This window comes from Tachyglossus aculeatus, chromosome 21 (assembly GCF_015852505.1).
Source record: "Tachyglossus aculeatus isolate mTacAcu1 chromosome 21, mTacAcu1.pri, whole genome shotgun sequence".
Classification (NCBI taxonomy): domain Eukaryota; kingdom Metazoa; phylum Chordata; class Mammalia; order Monotremata; family Tachyglossidae; genus Tachyglossus; species Tachyglossus aculeatus.
The window spans coordinates 11,571,428-11,599,244 of record NC_052086.1 but is presented as its reverse complement, the minus strand read 5'-3'; the positions used below and the strand labels follow the sequence as shown (position 1 = coordinate 11,599,244).

Genomic DNA, 27,817 nt, shown 5'->3' with positions numbered 1-27,817 from the left:
AACCGCCTCCCGACGGGGACGGGGATCCTGTCGTCGCACCCGGAAGAGAATTCCCACTTTTGGAACGCCAACATGGTGTAAAGGAGAGGGGCCGCCGTGGGGACGGGCCAGGAGCAGCACGGGTCTCGGGTTCTAATCCCGGCCCTACCACTCATCTGCTGGGCGCCCCTGGGCGAGTCACTTCCCTGCTGTGGGCCTCGGTTCCCTCATCTATAAAATGGGGATAGGGACCGTGTCCAACCTGATTACCGTCTATCTACCCCGGCGTGGCTCAGCGGCAACAGCCCCGGCTTGGGAGTCCGAGGCCGTGGGTTCTAATCCGGCTCCGCCACTCGCCCGCTGGGTGACTTTGGGCAAGTCGCTTCGCTTCTCGGCGCCTCAGTGGCCTCATCTGGAAAATGGGGATTAAGACTGTGAGCCCACCGTTGGGTAGGGACTGTCTCTATATGTTGCCAACTTGGACTTCCCAAGCGCTTAGTACAGCGCTCTGCACACAGTAAGCGCTCGATAAATACGATTGATTGATTGATCACCTTGTATCCCCCCCACCAGTGCGTAGAACAGTGCTTTGCACATAGTAAGAGCTTAATACCTTCATTATTATTATTACCCCAGTGCTTAGTACAGTGCCTGGCACATAGTAAGCACTTAACAAATGCCATTACAAACAAACAAACTGGGGATGGAGGATGTAACTGATTGGGGGGGGGGGGCTCTGTCAATCAATCAGTGGTATAAATAGAGCACTTACCCCAGTGCTTAGTACAGTGCCTGGCACATAGTAAGCACTTAACAAATGCCATTACAAACAAACAAACTGGGGATGGAGGATGTAACTGATTGTGGGGGGGGGGCTCTGTCAATCAATCAGTGGTATAAATAGAGCACTTACCCCAGTGCTTAGTACAGTGCCTGGCACATAGTAAGCACTTAACAAATGCCATTACAAACAAACAAACTGGGGATGGAGGATGTAACTGATTGGGGGGGGGGGGGGCTCTGTCAATCAATCAGTGGTATAAATAGAGCACTTACTGTGTGCAAAATACTAAGTGCTTTGGAAAATAATCATATTATTTTCACAGCGGACCGCGAGCCCACTGTTGGGTAGGGACCGTCTCTATATGTTGCCAACTCGTACTCCCCAAGCGCTTAGTACAGTGCTCTGCACACAGTAAGCGCTCGATAAAGACGACTGATTGATTGATTGACGGGTGTCGCGAGCGGTCATCCTCCTCGGCCGTCTCTGGTTCCCGAAAAAGAGTTTCCATTCTCCCCTCAGCTCCTCGAAGGGAATCTCCAGCGACCCGAGCAGCGGCCCGTGGACCATGAGCGCGGAATCGAGGTGGACGGCGGCCCCGGTCCAGACTCCCAAGACGGAGGGCCGGATCCGGGAGGGCCAACCCGGCCGGGACGAGGACGGCGAGCTTCCCGCCCGGCGCTTCCGCCGGTTCCGCTACCGGGAGGCTCCCGGCCCCCACGAGGCCCTGGGCCGGCTCCGGGAGCTGTGCCGCCGGTGGCTGAGGCCGGAGGAGCGCACCAAGGAGCAGATCCTGGAGCTGCTCGTGCTGGACCGGTTCCTGGCCATCCTGCCCGGGGAGATCCAGGCCTGGGTGCGGCTCCAGGAACCGGAGAGCGGAGAGGAAGCGGCGACCCTGGTGGAGGACTTGGAGCGCGAGCTGGATGCGTCGGAGCGGCCGGTAAAGCGGGCGAACCTCCGAAGCGAGGCGCGTGTGGGAAGCGTCGGGTACGGAAAGGCCATTTCGGGCCCCGCCTTTCGTTCTCCGTCTCCCCCTTCTAGACTGCGAGCCCACCGTTGGGTCGGGACCGTCTCTAGACGTTGCCAACTTGGACTTCCCAGGCGCTTAGTACAGTGCGCTGCCCACAGGAAGCGCTCAGTAAATACGATTGATTGATTGACCGGGCTGTAACTGGGCCCGTGGATCGTGGGAGTCGTTCTGCGAGCCATGGCTAGTAGGCCGGGACGGTGTCCCGGTGCTCTCACCTCCTCTGCGGGGAGGAGTAACCCAGGGATAGGCTCAGGATCTGTGTTGCCCTGTAGATGATTCTGGAAGGAAATCCAGAGATAATAATAATAATAATTAATAATAATAATGGCATTTGTTAAGCACTTACTATGTGCAAAGCACTGTCTAAGCGCTGGGGAGGTTACAAGGTGATCAGGTTGGCCCACGGGGGGCTCACAGAGAATAATAATAATAATAATGGCATTTGTTAAGCGCTTACTCCGTGCAAAGCACTGTCTAAGCACTGGGGAGGTTACAAGGTGATGAGGTGGTCCCACGGGGGGCTCACAGTCTTCATCCCCGTTTTACAGATGAGGTAAATGAGGCTCAGAGAATAATAATAATAATAATCATGATGGTGTTTGTTAAGCACTTACTATGTGCAAAGCACCGTTCTAAGTGCTGGGGAGGTTACAAGGTGATCAGGTGGTCCCACGGGGGGCTCACAGTCTTCATCCCTGTTTTACAGATGAGGTAAATGAGGCTCAGAGAATAATAATACTAATAATAATGGCATTTGTTAAGCACTTACTATGTGCAAAGCACTGTTCTAAGCACTGGGGGTTACAAGATGATCAGGTTGTCCTACGGGGGGCTCACAGAGAATAATAATAATAATAATGGCATTTGTTAAGCACTTACTATGTGCAAAGCACTGTTCTAAGTGCTGGGGAGGTTACAAGGTGATCAGGTTGTCCCACGGGGGGCTCACAGTCTTCATCCCCGTTTTACAGAGGAGGTAAATGAGGCTCAGAGAATAATAATAATAATAATAATGGCATTTGTTAAGTACTTACTATGTGCAAAGCACTGTTCTAAGCACTGGGGGTTACAAGATGATCAGGTTGTCCCACGGGGGGCTCACAGAGAATAATAATAATAATAATAATAATGGCATTTGTTAAGCACTTACTATGTGCAAAGCACTGTTCTAAGCGCTGGGGAGGTTACAAGGTGATCAGGTTGTCCCACGGGGGGCTCACAGTCTTCATCCCCGTTTTACAGAGGAGGTAGATGAGGCTCAGAGAATAATAATAATAATAATAATGGCATTTGTTAAGCACTTACTATGTGCAAAGCACTGTTCTAAGCGCTGGGGAGGTTACAAGGTGATCAGGTTGTCCCACGGGGGGCTCACAGAGAATAATAATAACAATAATAATGGCATTTGTTAAGCACTTACTATGTGCAAAGCACTGTTGTAAGCGCTGGGGAGGTTACAAGGTGAACAGGTTGTCCCACGGGGGGCTCACAGTCTTCATCCCCATTTTACAGAGGAGGTAAATGAGGCTCAGAGAATAATAATAATAATAATGATGGCATTTTTTAAGCGCTTACTATGTGCAAAGCACTGTTCTAAGCGCTGGGGAGGTTACAGGGTGATCAGGTTGTCCCACGGGGGGCTCACAGAGAATAATAATAATAATAATAATAATAATGGCATTTGTTAAGCACTTCCTATGTGCAAAGCACAGTTCTAAGTGCCGGGGTGGTTACAAGGTGATCAGGTTGTCCCACGGGGGGCTCACAGTCTTCACCCCCGTTTTACAGATGAGATGAATGAGGCTCAGAGAATAATAATAATAATAATAATAATAATAATGATGGCATTTGTTAAGTGCTTACTATGTGCAAAGCACTGTTTTAAGCGCGGGAGGGGGGGGATACAGTGGGATCAAGTTGTCCCACGTGGGGCTCACAGTCTTAATCCCCATTTTACAGATGAGGTAAATCAATCAATCAATCGTATTTAATGAGTGCTTACTGTGTGCAGAGCACTGTACTAAGCGCTTGGGAAGTACAAGCTGGCAACATATAGAGACGGCCCCTACCCAACAGCGGGCTCACAGTCTAGAAGGGGGAGACAGAGAACAGAACCAAACATACTAACAAAATAAAATAAATAGAATAGATAGGCTCAGAGAAGTGAAGTGACTTGCCCAGGGTCACACAGCAGACACGTGGCGGAGCTGGGATTCGAACCCGTGACCTCCGACTCCAAAGCCCGGGGCTCTTTCCACTGAGCCTCTCAGGTCAACATCAGTGGGGAGTCTTTGCTCAGAGAAAGTCCCGGAGGGGGAAGAGATGGACGAGGGAGCGGGAGAAGAGTAGATAAGGGCCAAGAGCCGGGTTCGTTTCCAAGGAGTCGGTCTTTGGTCTGTAGAGTTGTCTCTCTTTGGCCTCCCGAAGCCCTGCTCCTTGCTCCCAGAATAATAATGATGGCATTAATTAAGCACTTACTATGTGCCAAGCACTGTTCTAAGCGCTGAGGGGTGGTTACAAGGTGATCAGGTTGTCCCACGGGGGGCTCACAGACTTAATCCCCATTTGACAGATGAGGGAACTGAGGCCCGGAGAAGTGAAGCGACTTGCCCCAAGTCACCCAGCTGACAGTCGGCGAAGCTGGGATTTGAACCCATCATCATCATCAATCGTATTTATTGAGCGCTTACTGTGTGCAGAGCACTGGACTAAGCGCTTGGGAAGTACAAATTGGCAACCTATAGAGACAGTCCCTACCCAGCAGTGGGCTCCCAGTCTCAAAGGGGGAGACAGAGAACAAAACCAAACATACTAACAAAAGAAAATAAATAGAATAGATATGGACAAGTAAAATAAATAGAGTAATAAATATCATCATCATCATCAATCGCATTTATTGAGCGCTTACTGTGTGCAGAGCACTGGACTAAGCGCTTGGGAAGTCCAAGTTGGCAACATCTAGAGACAGTCCCTACCCAGCAGTGGGCTCACAGTCTAAAAGGGGGAGACAGAGAACAAAACCAAACATACTAACAAAATAAAATAAATAGAATAGATATGTACAAGTAAAATAGAGTATCTAAAAGGGGAACAAAACCAAACATACTAACAAAATAAAATGAATAGATATGTACAAGTAAAATAAATAAATAAATAGAGTAATAAATATGTACAAACATATACACAGGTGCTATGGGGAAGGGAAGGAGGGAAGATGGGGGGGGATGGAGAGGGGGAGAGGAAGGAAGGGGCTCAGTCTGGGAAGGCCTCCTGGAGGAGGTGAGCTCTCAGTAGGGTGAAGCGACTTGCCCCAAGTCACCCAGCTGACAATCGGTGAAGCTGGGATTTGAACCCATGACCTCTGTCTCCAAAGCCCGGGCTCTTTCCCCGGAGCCACGCTGCTTCTCCGGAGTGACTGGGGCTCGGGATCTCCCTCCTGCAGCCGATCTCCCGTCTCTGAGGTCTTAAATTTGATGGCCGGGGGACTTCTCTCACCGTGCCAACCCTTCTTCGCCGTGATGTTCTCCGTCCCCAGGTTCCCACCGGAGAGGAAATGCTGCGGGAAGATTCAATAACCTCGGGAGCAGCCCAAGAGTCACTTGGTATTCCTCACGCCGGCTCTTCCCCGCAAGGTATACAGTCGGATCCCCTTCGGCTCGAGGAGCCACCCCGCTGCCCTCAATCTCACCCATTTCTCTGCCCTTATTTATTCTACTTATACCTATCTATTCGATTTATTTTATTTTGTTGGTACGTTTGGTTTTGTTCTCCGTCTCCCCCTTTTAGACTGGGAGCCCACTGTTGGGTAGGGACTGTCTCAACTTGGACTTCCCAAGCGCTTAGTCCAGTGCTCTGCACACAGTAAGCGCTCAATAAATACGACTGATTGATTGATTGGGAAGGTACAACAGAACAGACTGCCTACCCATGTTCATTACTCTATTTATTTTACTTGTACATATTTATTCTATTTATTTCATCTTGTTTACATGTTTGGTTTTGTTCTCTGTCTCCCCCTTTTAGACTGGGAGCCCACCGTTGGGTAGGGACCGTCTCTACATGTTGCCAACTTGGACTTCCCAAGCGCTTAGTCCAGTGCTCTGCACACAGTAAGCGCTCAATAAATACGATTGATTGATTGATCTATTTTATTTATTTCATCTTGTTTATATGTTTGGTTTTGTTGTCTGTCTCCCCCTTTTAGACTGTGAGCCCGCCGTTGGGTAGGGACTGTCTCTAGATGTTGCCAACTTGGACTTCCCAAGCGCTTAGTCCAGTGCTCTGCACACAGTAAGCGCTCAAGAAATACGACTGATTGATTGATTGGGAAGGTACAACAGAACAGACTGCCTACCCATGTTTATTACTCTATTTATTTTACTTGTACATATTTATTCTATTTATTTCATCTTGTTTATATGTTTGGTTTTGTTCTCTGTCTCCCCCTTTTAGACTGTGAGCCCGCTGTTGGGTAGGGACCGTCTCTAGATGTTGCCAACTTGGACTTCCCAAGCGCTTAGCCCAGTGCTCTGCACACAGTAAGCGCTCAATAAATACGATTGATTGATTGATCTATTCTATTTATTTCATCTTGTTTATATGTTTGGTTTTGTTCTCTGTCTCCCCCTTTTAGACTGTGAGCCCGCCGTTGGGTAGGGACTGTCTCTAGATGTTGCCAACTTGGACTTCCCAAGCGCTTAGTCCAGTGCTCTGCACACAGTAAGCGCTCAATAAATACGACTGATTGATTGATTGATTGGGAAGGTACAACAGAACAGACTGCCTACCCATGTTCATTACTCTATTTATTTTACTTGTACATATTTATTCTATTTATTTCATCTTGTTTATATGTTTGGTTTTGTTGTCTGTCTCCCCCTTTTAGACTGTGAGCCCGCCGTTGGGTAGGGACCGTCTCTATAGGTTGCCAACTTGGACTTCCCAAGCGCTTAGTCCAGTGCTTTGCACACAGTAAGCGCTCAATAAATATGATTGATTGATCTATTCTATTTATTTCATCTTGTTTATATGTTTGGTTTTGTTCTCTGTCTCCCCCTTCTAGACTGTGAGCCCGTTTGTTGGGTAGGGACCGTCTCTATAGGTTGCCAACTTGGACTTCCCAAGTGCTTAGTCCAGTGCCCTGCACACAGTAAGCGCTCAGTAAATACGATTGATTGATTGATTGATTGATTGATTCTCTCCAGTCCCCAGAATCTGCTCTCACTCACGTCACCAGTGGACATTTAGCCAAATCGAATGGTGTCGTCTCTGCCCTTTCGACCGTGCTGCTGCTTTGAACCTTGTTGACGACGCTCCCCGGCCACTGGTTCTCTCCTGGCCCCGCTTACGTGTCTTTTTTTACCGGCCTCAGTTTCCTTTTCACTGGCCGTCCTTCCCTGGCCCATTAAGTAGGTGGGGGAAATCCCAAGCTTCATCCCGGCCCCTCCCTGCGTATTTCCTCACTCGCCGGGGAATCCGTCATCCCCCAAGACGTCCGCTGCCACCTGTAAAAGCCTACAACCCCCAGAGTCCCGTCTCTGATCGTGACTTCTCTCCCTCTCTCTGGTTCCGTAGTTCAATCAATCAATCAGTCATATTTATTGAGCGCTTACTGTGTGCAGAGCACTGTACTATGCGCTTGGGAAGAACAAGATGGCAACATATAGAGACAGTCCCTACCCAACAGTGGGCTCCCAGTCTAGAAGGGGGAGACAGACAACCAAACATAGTAACAAAAGAAAATAAATAGAATAAATATGTACAAATAAAATGAATAAATTCATTCATTCATTCAATCGTATTTATTGAGCGCTTACTGCGTGCAGAGCACTGTATTAAGCGCTTGGGAAGTCCAAGTTGGCCACATATAGAGGCAGTCCCGACCCAACGGTGGGCTCACAGTCTAAAAGGGGGAGACGGAGAACAGAACCAAACATACTAACAAAATAAAATAAATAGAATAGATATGTACAAGTAAAATAAATAAATAAATAGAGTAATAAATATGTACAGACATATATACATATATACAACATATGTACATAGTTCTCCCTGCCCTCTGGTTGTCATCATCATCAATCGTATTTATTGAGCGCTTACTATGTGCAGAGCACTGTACTAAGCGCTTGGGAAGTACAAATTGGCAACATCTAGAGACAGTCCCTACCCAACAGTGGGCTCACAGTCTAAAAGGGGGAGACAGAGAACAAAACCAAACATACTAACAAAATAAAATAAATAGAATAGATATGTACAAGTAAAATAAATAGATAAATAGAGTAATAAATATGTACAGACATATATACATATATACAACATATATACATAGTTCTCCCTGCCCTGTGGTTGTCATCATCATCAATCGTATTTATTGAGCGCTTACTATGTGCAGAGCACTGTACTAAGCGCTTGGGAAGTACAAATTGGCAACATAATTGTCCCTCTCTGCCACCTTGATGGAAACCCATCCTAAGGAGGTGGGAAATCCTAGGCCCGATTACAAGGGAATTAAGAGGAGTACTGGTAATAATAATAATAATGATGGCATTTATTAAGCGCTTACTAGGTGCAAAGCACTGTTCTAAGCGCTGGGGAGGTTACAGGGTGATCAGGTTGGCCCACGGGGGGCTCACAGTCTTCATCCCCATTTTCCAGATGAGGGAACTGAGGCCTAGAGAAGTGAAATGACTCGCCCAAAGTCACACAGCTGACAAGTGGTGGAGCCGGGATTCGAACCCATGACCTCTGACTCCAAAGCCCGGGCTCCTTCCACTGAGCCACGCTGCTTCTCTAGTAATAATAATAATGATGGTATACGTTAAGCGCTCACTATGTGTCAGGCTCTGTACTAAGTACTGGGGTTGGAACAAGATAATCAAGTTGGACACAGTCCACGTTGCACATGGGGCTTACCTTAGATGAGGCACTTGAAGCACAGAGACCTTAAGTGACTTGCCCAAGGTCACACAGCAGAGAAGTGGCAGAGCCGGGTTTGGAACCCAGGTCCCCTGACTCCCTCTTTATTCTGATGCGGTAGACAGACATTTGGAGATACAGTTGAACAATCCTACATACGTAATAATAATAATAATGTCATTTATTAAGCGCTTACTAGGTGCAAAGCACCGTTCTAAGCGCTGGGGAGGTTACAAGGTGATCAGGTTGTCCCACGGCGGGGGCTCACAGTCTTCATCCCCATTTTACAGGTGGGGGAACTGAGGCCCAGAGAAGGGAAGTGACTTGCCCAAAGTCACCCAGCTGACAAGTGGCGGAGCCGGGATTCGAACCCATGACCTCTGACGCCAAAGCCCGGGCTCTTTCCACTGAGCCACGCTGTGGGCGGGGACCATGTCTGCCGACTCTGTTATTTTGTCCTCTCCCAAGCGCTTCATACAGTGCTCTGCGCTCAGGAAGTGCTCAATAAATGCTACTGATGGATTGATACGGGTAGAAATAAATGCATAATGATAGCTAATTAAGCTCCTTGCGCTGGGCTAAATGCGGAGGGGTGGATAAAAGGTTGTCAGATCCCACACGAGACTCACAATCTATTGTAGTCCCATTTGACAGGTGAGGAACTGAGGCTCAGAGAGGTCAGAGTCTCTATATGTTGCCAACTTGTACTGCCCAAGCGCTTAGTACAGTGCTCTGCACACAGGAAGTGCTCAATAAATGCTACTGATGGATTGCTACGGGTAGAAATTAATGCATAATGATCGCTAATTAAGCTCCTTGCTCTGGGCTAAATGCGGAGGGGTGGATAAAAGGTTGTCAGATCCCACACGAAACTCACAATCTATTGTAGTCCCATTTGACAGGTGAGGAACTGAGGCTCAGAGAGGTTAGAGTCTCTATATGTTGCCAACTTGTACTGCCCAAGCGCTTAGTACAGTGCTCTGCACACAGGAAGTGCTCAATAAATGCTACTGATGGATTGCTACGGGTAGAAATTAATGCATAATGATCGCTAATTAAGCTCCTTGCTCTGGGCTAAATGCGGAGGGGTGGATAAAAGGTTGTCAGATCCCACACGAGACTCACAATCTATTGTAGTCCCATTTGACAGGTGAGGAACTGAGGCTCAGAGAGGTCAGAGTCTCTATATGTTGCCAACTTGTACTGCCCAAGCGCTTAGTACAGTGCTCTGCACACAGGAAGTGCTCAATAAATGCTACTGATGGATTGCTACGGGTAGAAATTAATGCATAATGATCGCTAATTAAGCTCCTTGCTCTGGGCTAAATGCGGAGGGGTGGATAAAAGGTTGTCAGATCCCACACGAAACTCACAATCTATTGTAGTCCCATTTGACAGGTGAGGAACTGAGGCTCAGAGAGGTTAGAGTCTCTATATGTTGCCAACTTGTACTGCCCAAGCGCTTAGTCCAGTGCTCTGCACACAGTAAACGCTCAATAAATACGATTGATTGATTGATTGATGAGAGTGACTTGCCCAAAGTCACACAGCAGGCTGTTGTTACTCTATTTATTTTACTTGCACATATCCTATTTTATTTTGTTAATATGTTTTGTTTTGTTCTCTGTCTCCCCTTTCTAGACTGTGAGCCCACTGTTGGGTAGGGACCGTCTCTATATGTTGCCAACTTGGACTTCCCAAGCGCTTAGTACAGTGCTCTGCACACAGTAAGCGCTCAATAAACACAATTGATTGATTGATTGATTGTTGGCAGAGATGGGACATATCTATTCTATTTTATTTTGTTAATAAGTTTGGTTTTGTTCTCTGTCTCCCCCTTCTAGACTGTGAGCCCACTGTTGGGTAGGGACTGTCTCTATATGTTGCCAACTTGGACTTCCCAGGCACTTAGTACAGTGCTCTGCACACAGTAAGTGCTCAATAAATACGATTGATTGATTGATTGATTGTTGGCAGAGATGAGACATATCTATTCTATTTTATTTTGTTAATATGCTTGGTTTTGTTCTCTGTCTCCCCCTTCTAGACTGTGAGCCCACTGTTGGGTAGGGACCGTCCCTATATGTTGCCAACTTGGACTTCCCAAGCGCTTAGTCCAGTGTTCTGCACACAGTAAGCGCTCAATAAATATGATTGATTGTTGGCAGAGATGGGACATATCTATTCTATTTTATTTTGTTAATATGTTTTGTTTTGTCGTCTGTCTCCCCCTTTTAGACTGTGAGCCCGCTGTTGGGTAGGGACCGTCTCTAGAGGTTGCCAACTTGGACTTCCCAAGCGCTTAGTCCAGTGCTCTGCACACTGTAAGTGCTCAATAAACAAGATTGATTGATCGATTGTTGGCAGAGATGGGACCAGAACCCGGATTTTCTCACTTCCAGGCACGTGCGCTGCCCACCGCACCACGCGCGCCCGGAATAGCCGAGGCCGATGATTCGGGATGCCGGGAATTAACCGGGGGAGGCCTGTCGGGGGAGATGGGCTCTCGGGAGGATGTTAAATACGGAAGGGCTGCGGCCTACGGGATTTGTGGTGGGAGGGAGTTCTAAATCGGGAGAGCAGCGTGAACCGGGGGTGGAGACGGGAGAGTCGTGAATGAGGTACAGTCAGCTTTGGAGGAACAGAGAGGGGGCTGCGCAGAGAAGATAGGCGCGGCGGGGTAAATGAAGCTCGAAATGAATTATGAGCTATTTTTACTTCGATGCAGAGGAAGGAGAGAAGCCGGTGGAGATCCGAGAAGGGCGGGGAGCGCCGTGGGCCGAGCGGCGCTTCGGAAAAGAGGCGGTCGAGGCCGCGAACGGCCAGAGATCGGGCGGCCGGCGAGGGGCCGATGGAGGCCTAGAATTTGGACCCGATTTGGTCGGAGACGAAGGGGTTGTTGAGTTGCAGAAGGCAGGGCGGCCTTGGACGGGCAGAAGTTGCCCGCTTGGGCTTCCCAAGCGCTTAGCGCAGTGCTCTGCACACAGTAAGCGCTCAATAAATCCGGTTGAATGCTCAGCACACAGTAAGCGCTCAGTAAATCCGGTTAAGGCCCTGCTGAGAGCTCACCTCCTCCAGGAGGCCTTCCCAGACTGAGCCCCTTCCCTCCTCTCCCCCTCGTCCCCCTCTCCATCCCCCCATCTTACCTCCTTCCCTTCCCCACAGCACCTGTATATATGGTTGTACATATTTATTACTCTATTCATTTATTTATTTATTTATTTTACTTGTACATTTCTATCCTATTTATTTAATTTTGTTGGTATGTTTGGTTCTGTTCTCTGTCTCCCCCTTTTAGACTGTGAGCCCACCGTTGGGTAGGGACTGTCTCTAGATGTTGCCAATTTGTACTTCCCAAGCGCTTAGTACAGCGCTCTGCACATAGTAAACGCTCAATAAATACGATTGATGATGATGATGATTGCCAACTTGTACTTCCCAAGCGCTTAGTACAGTGCTCTGCACATAGTAAGCGCTCAATAAATACGATTGATTGATTGATTGATTGATTGAAGGAATGAACGGGTGAAGCCGGAGCCTGGGAGCGGGAGCGGAGGAAGGGGACAGTGCGGGGGGGTCACCCGGGGCTGCGGCTTTTGCAAGGACAAGTACAAGTATTTGTACTTCCCAAGCGCTTAGTCCAGTGCTCTGCACGTAGTAAGCGCTCAATAAACACGATTGATGATGGTGGTGACACTGAAGGGGAGAGAGAGGCAGGAGAGTCGAGACCGACGGGTTTTTATGTATCGTCACATCCAGGGACGGGGACCGGGATTTTGGAAGGGCGTAATAATAATAATAATGGCATTTATTATTTGTACTTTATTTATTTATCATTTATTTATTTGTACTTCCCAAGCGCTTAGTGCAGTGCTCTGCACACAGTAAGCGCTCAATAAATACGATTGATTGATTCTTAAGCGCTTACTGTGTGCGAAGCGCCGTTGGAAGCGCTGGGGAGGTTACAGGGTGATCAGGTTGGCCCAAGGGGGGCTTGTCACATCAAGGGAGGGGGCCGGGGGACTGGGATTTTGGAAGGGAATAATAATAATAATAATAATGGCATTTATTAAGCGCTTACTATGTGCAAAGCACCATTCTAAGCGCTGGGGAGGTTACAAGGTGATCAGGTTGGCCCAAGCGGGGCTCACAGTCTTCATCCCCATTTTACAGATGAGGTAACTGAGGCCCAGAGAAGCCAAGTGACTTGCCCAAAGTCACACAGCTGATAGTTGGCAGAGCTGGGATTTGAACCCATGACCTCTGACTCCAAAGCCCGGGCTCTTTCCACTGAGCCACGCTGCTTCTCTGTATCGTCACATCAAGGGAGGGGACCGGGGGACTGGGATTTTGGAAGGGCATAGTAATAATGGTATTTATTAAGCGCTTACTCTGTGCAAAGCACTGTTCTAAGCGCTGGGGAGGTTACAAGGTGATCAGGTTGTCCCACGGGGGGCTCACAGTCTTCATCCCCATTTTACATATGAGGGAACTGAGGCCCAGAGAAGTTGTGACTTGTCCACCGTCACACAGCTGACAATTGGCGGAGCCGGAATTTGAACCCATGACCTCTGACTTCAGAGCCCGGGCTCTTTTCCACTGAGCCACGCTGCTTCTCGGTCATGAGTTTACATCCCAGCTCTGCCAACTGTCAGCTGTGTGACTTTGGACAAGTCACTTGACTTCTCTGGGCCTCAGTTCCCTCATCTGTAAAATGGGGATGAAGACTGTGAGCCCCACGTGGGACAACCTGATCACCTTGTAACCTCCCCAGCGCTTAGAACAGTGTTTTGCACCTAGTAAGCGTTTAACAAATACCATCATTATTATTGTTATTATTAAGTCCTTTAGACTGTGAGCCCACTGTTGGGTAGGGACCGTCTCTATATGTTGCCAACTTGCACTTCCCAAGCGCTTAGTCCAGTGCTCTGCACACAGTAAGCGCTCAATAAATACGATTGATTGCAGAGCACTGTACTAAGCGCTTGGGAAGTCCAAAGTGGCAACATCTTGAGACGGTCCCTACCCGACAGCGGGCTCACAGTCTAAAAGGGGGAGACAGAGAACAAAACCAAGCATACTAACAAAATAAAATAAATGGAATAGATAGGTACAAGTAAAATAAATAGAGTAGTAAATATGTACAAACATATATCCATATATCCAGGTGCTGTGGGGAAGGGAAGGAGGTAAGATGGGATGGAGAGGGGGAGAGGAAGGAGGGGGCTCAGTCTGGGAAGGCCTCCTTCCCTCACTTAACTACAGAGGGGCAGGGATTCCCAGTCCCGAGTGGAACGGAGTCTGGAGAGGGAATGGCGGGAAGAGGGGATGGGGATGGTCCTACTCATAACGCTTTTCCCCTCCCTCAGCTCTTCCCGCTCCCCAGATCCCGGCCTTTCCCCAGGAGGAGACCCCAGGAGTCCGGACAACGGTAGCTGGACTTCCCGAGGCCAGGGCTCAGGTGAGCTGGGGTTCCCTCCGTCCTTCCCGAGTTCTTCTTGCTTCTTCCCAAGGGTGGGCTCGGCTGCTTCCCTCATCCCGGGGTTTCTTCGGCCAACTCCCACCCGGGAAGCATCAGCCCGTCTCCTCTGCCCTTCCCGGTCTGCTCCACTTGCCCCCGGCCTCGGTTTCCATCTTCCTCGCCCCGTTTCCGCGGTCAGCGCCCCGGGAATCGCCGCGTTTTCCGGCAGCGGCTCCCCCGCCGCGGGTCGGGAATGGTGGGCCGGTTCCTGGGACGGCAGCGGGAAATCAACGTGATGTCCCAGGGATTGGTGGCATTCGAGGATGTAGCCGTAACCTTCACCCGGGCAGAGTGGGAGCGTCTGGACGCCCCTCAGTGCGGCTTGTACTGGCAAGTGACGCTGGAAAATTACAGGAACCTCGCCTCACTCCGTGAGTATTCCCTCTTCTCCACTTGGCCTGTTGAAATTCCCCCCCGGGGGGAGGAAAGTTGACCGGAAGCATCCCAGGGGTGTCTTTCCATCCTTTCTACCGGATTGGATGGAGGTGAGAAAGGGGCCCCAGGATTCCAGGATTATTTTCTTAATCAATCAATCAATCAATCGTATCTATCCAGGATTATTTTCTTAATCAATCAATCAATCAATCAATCATATCTATTGAGCGCTTATTGTGTGCAGAGCACTTTACTAAGCGCTTGGGAAGTCCAAGTTGGCAACATATAGAGACGGTCCCTACCCAACAGTGGGCTCACAGTAGAAGGGGTAGACAGAGAACAAAACCGAACATATTAACAAAATAAAATTAATAGAATACATATGTACAAGCAAAATAAATAGAGTAATAAATAACGGTATTCATTAAGTGCTTACTATGCGCCAGGCACTCCATCAATCAATCAGTCAATCAATCGTATTTATTGAGCGCTTACTGTGTGCAGAGCACTGGACTAAGCTCTTGGGAAGTACAAATTGGCAACATATAGAGACGGTCAATCAGTCAATCAATCAATCGTATTTATTGAGCGCTTACTGTGTGCAGAGCACTGGACTAAGCGCTTGGGAAGTACAAGTTGGCAACATATAGAGACAGTCAATCAATCATTCAATCAATCGTATTTATTGAGCGTTTACTGTGTGCAGAGCACTGTACTAAGCGCTTGGGAAGTACAAGTTGGCAACATATACAGACAGTCAATCAATCATTCAGTCAATCGTATTTATTGAGCGCTTACTGTGTGCAGAGCACTGGACTAAGCGCTTGGGAAGTCCAAGTTCGCAACATCTAGAGACGGTCCCTACCCAACAGTGGGCAGGGTACAGGTAATGTACAGGTAAAATAAATAAATAAATAGAGTAATAACTATGTACAAACATATATACATATATGCAGGTGCTGTGGGGACGGTCCCTACCCAACAGTGGGCTCACAGTCTAAAAGGGGGAGAAGGAGAACAAAACCAAACATACTAACAAAATAAAATAAATAGAATAGATATGTACAAGTAAAATAAATAGAGTAATAACTATGTACAAACATATATACATATATACAGGTGCTGTGGGGATGGTCCCGTCCCAACAGTGGGCTCACAGTCTAAAAGGGGGAGACGGAGAACAAAACCAAACATATTAGCAAAATAAAATAAATAGAATGGATATGTACAAGTAAAATAAATAGAGTAATAACTATGTAGAAACATATATACATATATACAGGTGCTGTGGGGACGGTCCCTACCCAACAGGGGGCTCACAGTCTAAAAGGGGGAGACGGAGAACAAAACCAAACATATTAGCAAAATAAAATAAATAGAATGGATATGTACAAGTAAAATAAATAAATAGAGTAATAACTATGTACAAACATATCTACATATATACAGGTGTTGTGGGGAAGGGAAGGAGGTAAGATGGGAGGGATGGAGAGGGGGACGAGGGGGAGAGGAAGGAAGGGGCTCAGTGTGGGAAGGCCTCCTGGAGGAGGTGAGCTCTCAGTAGGGCCTTGAAGGGAGGAAGAGAGCCAGCTTGGCGGAGGGGCAGAGGGATTGGGGGCATTCCAGGCCCGGGGGATGACGTGGGCCGGGGGTCGATGGCGGGACAGGCGAGAACGAGGCCTAACGGTGAGGAGATTAGCGGCGGAGGAGCGGAGGGTGCGGGCCGGGCTGGAGAAGGACAGAAGGGAGGTGAGGTAGGAGGGGGCCAGGGGATGGATGGACAGCCTTGAAGCCCAGGGTGAGGAGCTTCTGCCTGATGCGTAGGTTGATTGGTAGCCACTGGAGATTTTTGAGGAGGGGAGTAACATGCCCAGAGCGTTTCTGCACAAAGAAACCCCCTTTCCCCACAACCAGAATGTCCAGTTCCCAAGCCTGATGCCATCTTCCCGCCGGAGGAAGGGAAAGACGCCCGCCGTCCGGACGAGCAGGAAACCGAGGACGGAGAGACCCCGAGAAACCCCGGCAGGTCCCCAGGTGAGTGGATGACAGTAAATTGAAGCACAAATTCCTCTCTTCCCTCTCCATTCTCTCCTCCCGCTACCCTCCACCCCCATCCCAGTTTCTTCTTCTTCCTGGTCCGTGCTCTTTAACTTTCCTGCCTCCTTCTCACCCCCTTCCTCCCGCTTAGAGCATCTTCTCCCCCTTCTTTTCTGCCGGACTTCAGCTCTCCCCACCCGTTGGAGCCCGGCCGATTTGGGAAGGAGAATAATAATAATAATGACGATGGCATTTGTTAAGCTCCTGCTATGTGCCGAGCACCGTCCTAAGCGCTGGGGGGGATACAAGGTGATCAGGTTGTCCCACGTGGGGCTCACACTCTTAATCCCCATTTTGCAGATGAGGGAACTGAGGCACAGAGAAGTCAAGTGGCTTGCCCACGACCTCTGACTCTCAAGCCCGGGCTCTTTCCACTGTGCCACGCTGCTTCTCATTATCAGTCAATCAATCCATCCATCCATCGTATTTATTGAGCGCTTACTGTGTGCAGAGCACTGGACTAAGCGCTTGGGAAGTCCAAGTCGGCAACATCTAGAGAAGGTCCCTACCCAACAGCGGGCTCACAGTCTAGAAGGGGGAGACAGACAACAAAACCAAACATACTAACAAAATAAAATAAATAGAATAGATATGTACAAGTAAAATAAATAAATAGAGTAATAAATATCAATCAATCAATCGATCGTATTTATTGAGCGCTTACTGTGTGCAGAGCACTGTACTAAGCACTTGGGAAGTCCAAGTTGGCAACATCTAGAGACGGTCCCTACCCAACAGCGGGCTCACGGTCTAGAAGGGGGAGACAGGGAACAAAACAAAACATTATTAACAAAATAAAATAAATAGGATATGTACAAGTAAAATAAATAAATAGAGTAATAAAGTCTATTAAATAGAGTAATAAATAGTAAATAAATAGAGTAATAGAGTAATAAATACTTACAAATGTATACATATATTTCCAAGTTGGCAGCATATAGAGACGGTCCCTACCCAACAGCGGGCTCACAGTCTAGAAGGGGGAGACAGGGAACAAAACAAAACATATTAACAAAATAAAATAAATAGGGTATGTACAAGTAAAATAAATAAATAGACTAATAAAGTCTATTAAATAGAGCAATGAATAGTAAATAAATAGAGTAATAGAGTAATAAATACTTACAAATGTATACATGTATTTCCAAGTTGGCAACATATAGAGACGGTCCCTACCCAACAGCGGGCTCACAGTCTAGAAGGGGGAGACAGAGAACAAAACAAAACATTCTTAACAAAATAAAATAAATAGGATATGTACAAGTAAAATAAATAAATAAATAGACTAATAAAGTCTATTAAATAGAGCAATGAATAGTAAGTAAATAGAGTAATAGAGTAATAAATACAAATGTATACATGTATTTCCAAGTTGGCAACATATAGAGACGGTCCCTACCCAACAGCGGGCTCACAGTCTAGAAGGGGGAGACAGAGAAAATAAATAAATAAATAGACCAATAAAGTCTATTAAATAGAGCAATGAATAGTAAATAAATAGAGTAATAGAGTAATAAATACTTACAAATGTATACATATATTTCCAAGTTGGCAACATATAGAGACGGTCCCTACCCAACAGCGGGCTCACAGTCTAGAAGGGGGAGACAGACAACAAAACATATTAACAAACTAAAATAAATAGGATACGTACAAGTAAAATAAATAAATAAATAGAGTAATAAAGTCTATTAAATAGAGTAATAAATAGTAAATAAATAGAGTAATAAATACGTACAAATGTATACATGTATATTAGGCTGCACAATAAGCACAGAATATGTGAGGCTACATAAAGTTAATAGGATAATTGGAACGAAATAGGTTTAGAGTCAAAGGGCTAAGCCGCTCAACACGGTATAAGCGCTTAGTACAGTGCTCTGCACACAGTAAGCGCTCAATAAATACGATTGATTGATTGATCGATCGATTGTTTGATATAAGGTCTTTGGTGGTCTCAGTGGCACGACCTCTGACTCTCACCCTGTGCCACGCTGCTTCTCATTAGGCGGCACAATAAGCGCAGAATACAGAATATGTAAGGCTACATAAAATTAATAGGATAATTGGAACGAAATAGGTTAAAGTTCAAAGGGCTAAGCCGCTTAACACGATATAAGAAGGTCTTTGGTGGTCTCAGTGGAGTGAGAGGGGCAGGAACTGGATTGTAAAGCGTCAGGAAGGGACTGGAGGAGAGGAAGTAGACGCAATGGGCTTATGTCTATATCTGTGATTTATTTATATCGATGTTGGCATCCCCCTCTAGACTGCAAGCTCGCTGTGGGCAGGGAACATATCTATCTTCATTCATTCATTCATTCATTCAATCGTATTTATTGAGCGCTTACTGTGTGCAGAGCACTGGACTAAGCGCTTGGGAAGTCCAAGGCGGCAACATCTAGAGACGGTCCCTACCCACCAGTGGGCTCCCAGTCTAGACGGGGGAGACAGAGAACAAAACATAGTAACAAAATAAAAGAAATAGAATAAATAGGTACAAGTAAAATGAATAGAGTAATAAATACGTGCAAACAGTAAGCGCTTAATAAATGCCATTATTGTTATTACTATTAAAGCGCTTAGTACAGCGCATTGCCCACTGTAAGCGTGTAATAAATACGATCGACTGGGCATGGGCAACCATTTAAAGAAGTTAGGACGGGAATAGAGGAGGGAGTGAGGAGGGTGCCTTGGGAATCCCAGATTATTTTTTATGAATGAGCATGTTTCAATCAGTCAATCAATCAATCAATCGTACTGCGGCCTAGCGGTTAGAGCCCGGGCTTGGGAGTCAGAAGGCCATGGGTTCAAATCCCGGCTCTGCCCGTTGTCAGCTGGGTGACTGTGGGCAGGCAACTTCACTTCTCTGGGCCTCAGTTCCCTCATCTGGAAAATGGGGATGAAGACTGGGAGCCCCCCGGGGGACAACCTGATCACCTTGTCACCTCCCCCAGCGCTTAGAACAGTGCTTGGCACATAGTAAGCGCTTAATAAACGCCATTATTATTATTATTATCAACCTCCGCATCAGACATAAACGCCCCAACATTGGTTTCAGCGCCGTCCATCACCTCGCCCCCTCCTACCTCACCTCGGTAGTCTCCCGTTATAACCCAGCCCGCAGACTTCGGTCCTCTAATGCTTTCCTTCTCCCCGCGCCTCGATTTCTTCTATCGAAGAAAGCAGCGTGGCTCAGTGGAAAGAGCCCGGGCTTTGGAGTCCGAGGTCGTGGGTTCAAATCCCGGCTGTGCCACTTCTCAGCTGGGTGACTTCGGGCGAGTCACTTCACTTCTCTGGGCCTCAGTTCCCTCATCCGGAAAATGAGGGTGAAGACCGGGAGCCCCCCGTGGGACAACCGGATCACCTTGTATCTACCCCAGCGCTTAGAACAGTGCTTGGCACATAGTAAGCGCTTAACAAATGCCGTCATTATTATTATTATTATTATTATTACGAAGGGGTAGGGAGTGGGCAGGGGATTGGCGGCGAGATGGAGGTGCAGTGAGTAGGTTGGCGTCAGAGTGCTTGGGCGGAGTTTTAGTGGGAAATCAGGGAGGTAAGAGGAAGGGGAGAGCTGTCTGAGCGCCCTAAATCTGATGGGAAGGCATTTTCGGGTGATGCCGAGGTTCTCGAGGAGCGGGGAAGCGCGGACCGTCCGGCAGATTGAAGTGGGGACGGGAGTGGGGAGAAACAGGAGGCATCATCATCATCATCAATCGTATTTATTGAGCGCTTACTATGTGCAGAGCGCTGTACTGAGCGCTTGGGAAGTACAAGTTGGCAACATAAAGGCAGAGCATTCCCCATTCCTTCCCCAGTCTTCCTCGTTCCTGCAGGAATATTTCACACACCTACACCCCCCCCGCCCCAAGAGGAGCATTTCCAGATGGAGCGTCCCGGGAACAGGGACACCATCATCATCAATCGTATTGATTGAGCGCTTACTGTGTGCAGAGCACTGTACTAAGCGCTTGGGAAGCACAAGTTGGCAACATATAGAGACAGTCCCTACCCACCAGTGGGCTCACAGTCTAAAAGGGGGAGACGGAGAACAAAACCAAAAAGCCACATGTGTGTACTTCCCAAGTGCTTAGTACAGTGCTCTGCACACAGTAAGCGCTCAGTAAATACGATTGATTGATTGGGGAGGCAGATTGGCCGTTCACAGTGGCATGACCTGCCCCCATCTGTCAGTCTTTTGGGAAACGCTAACGATGTCCGTTGGGGTGACGTATCATCATCAATCGTATTTATTGAGCGCTTACTGTGTGCAGAGCACTGTACTAAGCGCTTGGGAAGTCCAAATTGGCAACATAGAGAGACAGTCCCTACCCAACAGTGGGCTCACAGTCTAAAAGGGGGAGACAAAACCAAACATACCAACAAAATAAAATAACGTAGCTAGGAAGAGCGAAAATTAGCCGGTCTGAGAGCGATTTGCGTTTGTAATTACTAGGGAAATGCGTTTAATCCACGTTTCCCTCAAGGAAACACAGTTTGCTTGCCACGGTTTTTTCCTGCCTTATTTTTTTTCCACCTCGGTTCTTTCCCTCATCCGACACCCGGTTCCCTTGATTGCCGTCGAATCCGAAGCGTAAATTTCCCTCCGGCGCTATGGAAACCGGTATTTAGCTCAACCCCATTTTGGGAAGCCGATCTGCATCCTTTAGAATCCAGAACCTCCTCATTCACGCTGGTTTCACTTGGATCCCTTCCCCACAGCACCTGTATAGATGTATATATGTTTGTACATATTTATTACTCTATTTATTTATTTTACTTGTACCTATCTATTCTATTTATTTTATTTTGTTAGTATGTTTGGTTTTGTTCTCTGTCTCCCCCCTTCTAAACTGTGAGCCCACTCTTGGGTAGGGACCGTCTCTATATGTTGCCAATCTGTACTTCCCAAGCGCTTAGTCCAGTGCTCTGCACACAGTAAGCGCTCAATAAATACGACTGATGATGATGATGATGATCAGCCTGCGCGTTTCCTAACGATTTTATCATTTCCAGCTTAGGGACTGGGCAGGGACTAGATGGCAGAAGGGCTGGGGGGCCAGTTGGACGAGGTGGAGTCTCCCCAGTGATCTGGGGAAAAGCGGAGGGGTCCCCAGTGTGTCACTGGTGAAGCCCGAGTCTCTTGAGAGGCTAATAAATAATTATTAATTATCATATATTATAATAAATATCATAGTAATAATATATTTATAATTAATCAATCGATTAATATATGATTATTAATAATATATAATGATACACTCTAATATAATTATCATCTAATATATTACACATTATAATATAATTATATATTATGATATATAATAATGTTATTGATGATAATTATATTATAATGTAATTATATATTATAATATTATTATGTATTATAATATATGATAATATTATCAGTGATAATTATAATATAATTATATTACAATATAAAATAATATTATTAATAATAATCATATATTAATCTATTGGTTTGTTATAATATTGGTTATAATTGATATTAATATAATATTAATTTATAATATGTGATAATATCATTGATAACAATCATAAATAATAATTCTATTATAATATAATTATATTATAATATAAAATAACATCATTAATGATTGTCATATATTAATCGATCGATTAATTCTCATATTAATTATAATTAATATGAATATAATATTAATTAATATAATGTGTTATAATGTGTAATTATATGTTTTAATATATAATGATATTATTAAAAATAATTATGATAATGTAATTATAATTGATCAATCAATCATATGTATTGAGTGCTTACTGTGTGCAGAGCACTGGACTAAGCGCTTGGGAAGTCCAAGTTGGCAACATATGGAGACAGTCCCTACCCAACAGCGGGCTCACAGTCTAAAAGAGGCAAGAAGGGCCATACATCATCATCATCAACCGTATTTATTGAGCGCTTACTATGTGCAGAGCACTGGACTAAGCGCTCGGGAAGTACAAATTGGCAACATCTAGAGACGGTCCCTTCCCAACAGTGGGCTCACAGTCTAAAAGAGACTGTCTCATACAGAGAGCCCGTTGCCCCAAACAGCGTGGCCCAGTGGAAAGAATACCAGCTTGGGAGTCAGAGGAGCTGGGTTCTAATCCTGACCCCCCCCCCCCCCCCCCAACTTGTCTGGGTCATTTCACTTCTGCGCCTCAGTTTCCTCAGCTGTAAAATGGAAATGAAGTCTTAGCCTTTTTACCATCTGGGGGACAGGGGCTGTTGTGTCCAACCTGATTACCTTTTAAGTGCCCACGGGCCGACGCGGTCCCCCGGGGGTGGAGGGGTGGGGGGTCCCCCCGGGTGGCCGGGACCCAGGGCAGCCCCTCGCCTGGGCCGTGTAACAGCGGGGCATCTCCGTGGAACCGGGCGCCGAGCGCTGGGGATCCCTCGGTGCTATTTACTGAGCGCTTCCTAAGCACCGGATTGAGCGCTTGGGGCAGTCCGGTCGAGTTGGCAGACGCGACTCCTGCCCTCCAGGAGCTGAGCGGCTACTAGAGAAGCAGTAGAAAGAGCCCGGGCTTTGGAGTCGGAGGTCATGGGTTCAGATCCCGGCCCCGCCACTCATCAGCTGTGTGACCTGGGGCAAGTCACTTCGCGTCTCTGGGCCTCAGTGACCTCATCTGGAAAATGGGGATGAAGACTGGGAGCCCCAAGTGGGACAACCTGATCACCTTGTATCCTCCCCAGCGCTTAGAACAGTGCTTTCTATATACCGTCTCTATATGTTGCAACATCTCTATATGTTGCCAACTTGTACTTCCCAAGCGCTCAGTACAGTGCTCTGCACACAGTAAGTGCTCACCTTGTATCCTCCCCGGCACTTAGAACAGTGCTTTCTATATACTGTCTCTATATGTTGCAACTGTCTCTATATGTTGCCAGCTTGTACTTCCCAAGCGCTTAGTACAGTGCTCTGCACACAGTAAGTGCTCAATAAATACGATTGATTGATTGATTGCTTTGCACATAGGAAGCGCTTAACAAATGCCATCATTATCATTATTAGAACATTATTATTATATCATCATTACATATTATTATATATTATGATATATAATATGCTATATATAATATATTACACTGTTATATATTATACATATTATATTATATATAATGTATTATATATTGTATTATATATTATACATTATATTATGATATATTATATAATTATAGCAGTATAATATATTATATATTATATTATGACATTATAATATATAATTATAACAGTATGATATATCATATATTATATTATGACATTATAATATATAATTATAACAGTATGATATATTATATATTATATTATGACATATAATATATAATTATAACAGTATAATATATTATATATTATATTATGATATATTATAATATATAATTATAACAGTATGATGTATTATATATTATATTATGACATTATAATATATAATTATAACAGTAGGATATATATTATATTATGACATTATAATATATAATTATAACAGTATAATATATTATATATTATATTATGACATATCATAATGTATAATTATAACAGTATAATATATTATATATTATGACATTATAATATATAACTACAACAGTATAATATATTATATATTATATTATGATATATTATAATATATAATTATAACCGTATGATATAGTATATATTATATTATGACATTATGATATATAATTATAACAGTATGATATATTATGTATTATATTATGACATTATAATATATAATTATAACAGTATAATATATTATATATTATATTATGACATATTATAATGTATAATTATAACAGTATAATATATTATATTATGATGTGTTATAATGTAATTATAATAATATAATATATTTTATGTTATGATGTTACATACGATTATAATAACATAATATATTATATTAATACACATTATTATTATGTGTCGAACAGCGGTAGATGCATGACGCGCTCATAACAGATACCCGTAAAAAAACCAAAGCCCTTTAGCCTCTTTTCCCCGGTTCTGAAAATCGAAGGCTGGACGAGACGGACTTATTTGGCTCGAGGCCGGTCGTAGGTCACCAGAACCTGATTCATCTTTATCCCCTCGGTTCCCTTCCCAACGCCTAGAGAGTGCACCGACCATCCCATTTAATTCTTTCACCGGGATTGGTATGGAATGTCCAGCAAGACTCCTGGCGAGCGAAGACTACTTTCCCCCCTTCCCTAAACTCCCGCCCGGTCTCTGTGAGTCACTGGGAAGTTGCCTCTCCTTCGGCATTCAGGGGCATCTAATCGGGTAGCGGGAATAATCTGGCCGGAGGGGATTTCGTTGGGTAGGGACCGTCTCTCTACGTTGCCGACTTGTACTTCCCAAGCGCTTAGTCCAGCGCCCTGCACACAGTAAGCGCCCAATAAATACGACTGAACGGGCGAATGATCCTTCGCTGCCTGGAAAAGCCAATAGCTGGGAGCGCGGATATTTTCGGAAAAGAAAATCTCCTGATATGTTTGTTTTGTTGAGCCCCGGTCCTGCCTCCTCCGGCAGACAAGCCGGCAACCCCGAGTTGGGGGTTAGGCCGGGAAAAACCGTCTCCGCCGCCAGCCTGGATTACTGACTTTTCCGGTTCTTCGTGTTACGGGAGCAAACTGAAGGGTGAAGTCTGTACTGTCTGTTCATTCCAGCCGGTAAGAGCGGGACCGAGATCGAGTCAACTCCCTCAAAGCGGGACGGAGTTGGAGAAGCCGATTTGCCTAGGGTGTTGTTGGGAAGCCTCCAGCAGAATATCCTCACAGCTTCTGAGGATGGAAGGACCCGGGACGCCGAAGGTCGGTCAGGAAAGCCAGGCAGGAACCCCGCGGCCCGAAGACGGAGCAGATTCCCCGACCGGGGCGGGGATTTCAAGGACCTCAAAGAACTTAAGCGGAAAACCGCCGCTGAAAAGGGATCCAGCGGCGGCGAGAAAGCCTCCGTATGGAGGGCGTACCTCACCCGGCGGCCTGAAGTTCATCCCGGAGAGAAGCCCCACAAATGCAGTGAATGCGGGAAGGCCTTCAGGTGGAGCTCGGGCCTGACCGAACATCGGAGAATCCACACCGGAGAGAAGCCGTACAAGTGTAACGAGTGCGGGAAAGCCTTCAGCTGTAGCTCGACCTTCATCGGACACCAGAGGATTCACACGGGAGAGAGGCCCTACCGGTGTAGCGAATGCGGGAAGGCTTTCAGTCACCACTCAGCCCTCGTTCGGCATCAGAGAATTCACACGGGAGAGAAGCCCTTCAAGTGCGCCGAATGCGGCAAGGTCTTCAGCCGTCACTCGACCCTCATTCAGCATCGGAGAATTCATACCGGAGAGAGGCCCTTCCAGTGCAGCGACTGCGGGAAGGCCTTCGGCCAACACTCGGCCCTCATCGGGCATCAGAGAATTCACACCGGAGAGATACCCTACAAATGCAGCGAATGCGGGAAAGCTTTCAGTTACCAGTCGGTTCTCATTAGGCACCAGATCATCCACACCGGGGAGAGGCCGTACCGGTGTAACGACTGCGGGAAGGCGTTCAGTCACCACTCGGCCCTGATCACCCATCAGAGGATTCATACCGGAGAGAAGCCCTACAAATGCAGCGAGTGCGGCAGGGCGTTCGGTCAGCACTCGGTCCTCATTAATCACCGGCGAATCCATACCGGAGAGAAACCGTACCGGTGCAACGAGTGCGGGAAGGCCTACCGTCAGCACTCGGCCCTCATTGGCCATCAGAGGATCCACACGGGCGAGAAACCCTACAAATGTAACGAGTGCGGGAAGGCCTTTAGCCTCCTCTCGCCGCTCATCGGGCATCAGAGGATTCACACCGGAGAGAAGCCTTACAAATGTAACGAGTGCGGGAAAGCCTTCAGTCAGCACTCGCACCTAAATAATCATCAGAGAACTCATACCAGAGAGACCGCACAAGTGTAAGGAAATCCGGAGACACCCTCTCGGCGTTGGCAAGCTGTTCGTCGGCAGGAAACGCGTTCTGGAGAAACACTAGGCACGGGTTGGACGGGAAAGCGCCTCCGGGAATTACTGGTTAGAGATCGGAATTCCGAAAGGGATGTTAACCGTATAAATGTAGTCAATGGAGAAGAGTCTTCATTCGGGGCCGAGTCCCTGTCCGATCTCATACTGGGGACGGACTCTGTAAAGCTCAGGGTTTCAAGCCTATTTCTCTGAGGTAAAACACTGTATTTAAACCCAATATCTAAAAATCACTAGGGCTTCAATGTAGAAGAGTCTTCATTCGGGGCCGAGTCCCCGTTCGATCTCATACTGGGGGCGGACTCTATAAAGCTCAGGGTTTCAAGCCTATTTCTCGGAGGTAAAAGGCTCTAACACCGTATTTAAACCCAATATCTAAAAATCACTAGGGCTTCAATGTAGAAGAGTCTTCATTCGGGGCCGAGTCCCTGTCCGATCTCATACTGGGGACGGACTCTGTAAAGCTCAGGGTTTCAAGCCTATTTCTCTGAGGTAAAACACTGTATTTAAACCCAATATCTAAAAATCACTAGGGCTTCAATGTAGAAGAGTCTTCATTCGGGGCCGAGTCCCCGTTCGATCTCATACTGGGGACGGACTCTATAAAGCTCAGGGTTTCAAGCCTATTTCTCGGAGGTAAAAGGCTCTAACACCGTATTTAAACCCAATATCTAAAAATCACTAGGGCTTCAATGTAGAAGAGTCTTCATTCGGGGCCGAGTCCCTGTTCGATCTCATACTGGGGACGGACTCCATGAAGCTCAGGGTTTCAAGCCTATTTCTCTGAGGTAAAAGACCGTATTTAAACCCAATATCTAAAAATCACTAGGGCTTCAATGTAGAAGAGTCTTCATTCGGTACCGAGTCCGTATTCGATCTCATACTGGGGACGGACTCTATAAAGTTCAGGGTTTCAAGCCTATTTTTCTGAGGTAAATGGCTCTAACACCGTATTTAAACCCAATATCTTAAAATCACTAGGGCTTCAATGTAGAAGAGTCTTCATGCGGGGCCGAGTCCCTGTTCGATCTCATACTGGGGACGGACTCTATAAAGCTTAGGGTTTCAAGCCTATTTCTCTGAGGTAAAAGGCTCCAACACC

At 46.4% G+C, this 27,817-nt stretch overlaps 1 protein-coding gene across 1 annotated transcript; it reads left to right on the top strand.

Moving 5' to 3' along the window:
- The first annotated feature begins 1,290 nt into the window (after positions 1 to 1,290).
- Positions 1,291 to 26,989, top strand: LOC119941887 (zinc finger protein 485-like). The gene is given in 7 exon segments (XM_038762417.1): positions 1,291 to 1,700; positions 5,326 to 5,422; positions 14,075 to 14,166; positions 14,471 to 14,597; positions 16,516 to 16,635; positions 25,382 to 26,633; positions 26,635 to 26,989. Coding segments are annotated over 7 exon segments (2,154 nt in total). The 5' UTR covers positions 1,291 to 1,328; the 3' UTR covers positions 26,729 to 26,989.
- The last annotated feature ends 828 nt before the right edge of the window (positions 26,990 to 27,817 follow it).